The sequence below is a fragment of the Dendrobium catenatum genome, unplaced genomic scaffold, assembly GCF_001605985.2.
Source record: "Dendrobium catenatum unplaced genomic scaffold, ASM160598v2 fragScaff_scaffold_1338, whole genome shotgun sequence".
Classification (NCBI taxonomy): domain Eukaryota; kingdom Viridiplantae; phylum Streptophyta; class Magnoliopsida; order Asparagales; family Orchidaceae; genus Dendrobium; species Dendrobium catenatum.
The window spans coordinates 51,629-55,930 of record NW_021319800.1 but is presented as its reverse complement, the minus strand read 5'-3'; the positions used below and the strand labels follow the sequence as shown (position 1 = coordinate 55,930).

General features: G+C 37.8%; 1 protein-coding gene across 1 annotated transcript; it reads right to left on the bottom strand.

Moving 5' to 3' along the window:
• Positions 1-950: 950 nt before the first annotated feature.
• Positions 951-3,195, bottom strand: LOC110091983. Its single transcript, XM_020816314.2, has 2 exons — positions 2,959-3,195; positions 951-2,747 (listed from the first exon to the last, which is right to left on the bottom strand). The coding sequence occupies exon 2, from the start codon at positions 2,713-2,715 to the stop codon at positions 1,099-1,101; it is 1,617 nt and encodes a 538-aa protein (XP_020671973.1). The 5' UTR covers positions 2,716-2,747; positions 2,959-3,195; the 3' UTR covers positions 951-1,098.
• Between the last annotated feature and the right edge of the window lie 1,107 nt (positions 3,196-4,302).

Here is a 4,302-nt window from a genome sequence, read left to right as displayed (position 1 = left end):
AAAAAGAAGACTTGAGAGTACAGCCAAATACTTCTTAGTGCAAAAAGACAACATCAACATATATTTTAAGTAGAAGATTCCATAGGCAACCAAAAGAAACTATTTAGGCATGTAATCAGATCAAGTGGAAAGAATCCAGAGTATAAATGTCAAAAAGTCCACAATATCTTGCACTTCAAGGGATGATCTGGTAAGATTGTTGGGATTTTTTTACAAGAAAATGGTATCGTGAGAAAATGAAAATCAAGAAAAGTTTTGGTCTTATATGAACTGGCAAAACAGACTAAAATATGGCAAAGAAAAATCAAATAATACAGAAAGAAAGCATAATGCACACTTATTTTAACGGGATATAAATTTCCAAAGACCCAAAACTTCTTACCATCAGTTTCTGCACAAAAGGAAACCTTAAAATGTTTCTGGCAAAAGACTCATTTGTTGTTTCATAACAGCTTTGATCATAGTTTCATGCAGTCATAAGGGTGTTCTAAATCGTGAGAGACCTTCAAGTTCGTGATTTTCATCAACTAAAATTTCAGGTACAGATGAACAAAGGCAAATGGCAATGGAAAAAAATGCAGTGCAAGCTAAGATTTCATTTGGGACCGCTTTTTTAATGCTTTTTAACCAATTTTTTTAGTACAAAAATTAAAATATTTGTACTAAAAAGCTATTTTAAGAAGCACGTAAAAAGCCGTCCCAAACGAAGCCTAAATTAACAAGCATCAAATTCCAACAAATTCCATGAACCCAAAACATCTAGCATTGATATATGCACAAAAAGAAACTACTGGGTAATCTATTCTGGCAAATAAAGCTGGTCAAACTCGCAGCCATGTCTCGCAATAACAATGGTGGTAGCAACCTTGGAAGCTATTATAAATCATAACAGATTGACTTGTGAATTTGGCCAGCTTCATCAGCCAAAAATACATTTCTCAATAATTATATACAAAAAGCTACAATTTTATACCTCTTCAGATCAACAATAGCTAATGTATGCCTCATCATTTTGATATTTGATGAGGATTAAGAAAAATAAATCAAATCTTACAACAAACTCTTAGTAATTCTTGAGAACACTCAGCATGGTTATGTTCAACACTGCACCTGCCAATCAAGCCCATCATCAAAATCCATACTGCTTGTACAATCCAACAATGCATTCTGCTGTTGCTCATACCGGCAGATATAATTTAAACCGACTAAAAGCTCACATATAGCAGCCTCTGTCTTTTCCCTATCAGCAAAATAAAGAGTCTGAAGAAGTAAAACACCCTTTCTTAGAACAATTTGCTGCTGCTCAAAATTGCGCTCGGCCTGCCAACGAATCATTTTATGAGCCATAGGAGACATCCAGCTCAATATCTTTTTAATTGATTCCTTCCAATCATGAGCAAGAGAAGCATCATATATTGCCAGATCCTTTACATAATACTTTAGGCTCTTCCTTAGAGCTGTCTTCAAGCTCGCAGGCAACATCTGGTAGAGATCATCCTTTGCTTCCTCTCCAATTAGATGGGGATAACTAAGAAGCTTTTCTATGATAATTATGATATTAGCATAATGAAGAGCAAGAGCTGAGCCACCAACGGTTGAAGAAGGTGCAAGCATTGTCAGTCTAACCTTGGGACCGAACCTCGGCCTCCCAATGCTTCCCCTTATGCAGCCTTGCTCCCCACTGAATGGAACAAGAGAACCAGTCCTACTCTGGCTAACACAGCTATGCTCCTCAAAGTGTTCATTTGAGTCTTTCCATGAAGCCGGACCACTCAAGCTGAGACATTCCATGAAGAGCTTTCCAGGATTAGCTCTGCAGTTGAACCTGAGACCATCACGATGGAGATTTACACCAGGCTCCACCATCTGACCAGATTTCTGAATCTTCCCTGACCTGTTATCTCCTGCATCTGACCTGAGAAGACCAGAATTCAATGGGAGATGTCGGAAGACAACAATTGAGCCAAAAAGCTGTTGGCTTTCATTGGCTGATATGTTCTCCAACTCCAAAATGGAGTCCCCGAACACCTGGCAGATCCGATAATGAATCGTGCAAACTGCGCGAGCAAGGAGGAGGACGACTTTGTCATAGCTTTGATTCCAAAGAGAGGAATCCCGAAGCTGCTTGACATCGTGCCTCTGCCACTGAATCCTTTGATCGAACACCTTGCGGGTATGTTCGTTAGCAGGCGTGGGAGGGAATTTCTTGGCGGAAAGCTCAAGCTCTGTAAGGGTTTCGAGCTCGGAGTAGAGAGCGGCAGTGGAGGAAGCGAACCGCTCCATCTTGCGAACGGTGCCATCCATGTCGCGGGAGAGAAAGCCGAGAGCGGAGGGGTCGATTCGGCCGGCGAGTAAGTCGGAGTACACATGTTCGAAGCCTTGGAGAGCGGGTAGAGAGCAGCGACGACCTAGGCGGGAAGTAACGGCGGCGACGCGGTTTAGTTCGTCGAGCTTCTCGGCGACGGCAAGGGCGAGGAGGTGGTTTTCGTGAGGGGAGATGAGAGAGCGAAGGGCAGGGGCGGAGAGGATCTGGTGATGGAGGTTGGAGATTTCGCCGTCGGAGAGAGAACGGTGGAGATGGACGGCACGTGACATCGCGTTGGCAACCTCGAAGGAGAGGATGCCAATGACCGAGGCAGAGGCTTCTCCGTGTTTCAGTGGATCCCGCCCCCCTTTCTTCTTCCGCATCTTCTGTATCCACGGCTCAACCACCATTGCTACGCTTCGATGGGATTTTCTCCGCTCGTCTGCAAGCAAAAATAGGATTTTTTTCTTCTAATTTAGCTTTAAAAAGAAGAATTTTAAACAGTCACAAGGCGAACGTGCAAAGGAAACCTCGTTCCTAACATTGAATCTCACATTCTTCTAAAAAAAACAAACGAAATTTTTTCCGCTTACCAGTTGGAAATGCGTTTAACAGAAGCAACAAGAATTCAAATCATAGAAGCTAAGGCTGACCTTAAGCAGTACAACGACCATTCAGGAGAGCTAAATCAACAGGTTGAACGCTTTGGAGCATGGAACATGGAAATCGAAAAAAGAACCCGCTTTTCCTCCTCCCTTGTTCTCCTCCTCTTGGCTTTGGCCTAAAACGCATCGTCTCAAATGGCCTCCACTCACTTCCTCCGCTTCTAAAACGAAAGAATTCGGAGAGAAGAGACAAGCAGAGGCGTGCCGATGCCTTATATCGATAATCATTTTTTGAATTCTCGTTCCTTTAAGAAAAAAATTCATATTTTTACTCATTTTTCTATGTGTTGCAGTTTTATAGATATCATCGTCATCAGGAATTTAAAAGAGCTCGTCTGTTATTGATTTGATTTATTAACAGAATCAAACTTTTATATTTTTATTCAGGTCTAATCTCTGGTTGTATAATTAGGACTTTAACTTCCATCATAAAAGTAAAAATTTGATCATACTAATTATTAAATTTTAATCTAATTACTTAGGATTAAATCTTTCAACGTGCGAAAAAAATTAGTTATTTATGCTATATATAGATTTTGTGATCTTGACTAATATAAAAACTCATTAAAATTTTATTTTGAATGATTTTCTTATTGCTTTAAGAAATCGTAAGAAAGTCGTCCCAAACAAAGCCTAAATCAATTAAATAACTCCTAGTATTAGTTATCTTTCAATGCTATACTTGAAGCATGATCTAGAACTCCACTTTAGGTTATACACAACTAATAACCTAAAAATCACAAAATAATAAAGGTGAATATTAAAGAAATAAATCCGTTAAGTAAAATATAAAGGGTAAGACATTGAACAAAAATATGACTAAAAAATTATAGAAGGAAAAAATGAATGTTAAGCTATATATGATTCTTAGGCTTCGTTTGGTATGACTTTTTTACTATTTTATGGAGCAATTTCTTAGTGCAAAATTTTCATATTAAAAAATTTTTGTAATAAGAAATTACTTTATAAAGCAGTATGAAGCCATTGAATTTGTTTCTTGCAAACTCATCACGATAATTTTGTGATTTTCATATTACTAACCATGCATCATCCAATAAAAGTTATAGACAAATGATTCAAGTGTATTATTATAAGGTAATTATTGTTAGTAGTTATTTAGTTTATCCAATGAGCTCTAGTAGTAGTTAAAGCTATTTTTTTTATATATATTTGGTAGATAATCTAGCAATATCATTAGATTTAGATGCTCTTATGATCTTATATGAGAATAAATAATATTGAAATCATATATTTTTATTTAATGATATTATTTCCTAATTTTTAACTCACGCTCTCCTACTAGAGTTTTATTTGTGACAATTTTTTTACTGT

Bases quoted from the DNA above. Each gene is read 5' to 3' on its own strand.
- LOC110091983 (XM_020816314.2), bottom strand. From the start codon at position 2,715: ATGGTGGTTGAGCCGTGGATACAGAAGATGCGGAAGAAGAAAGGGGGG.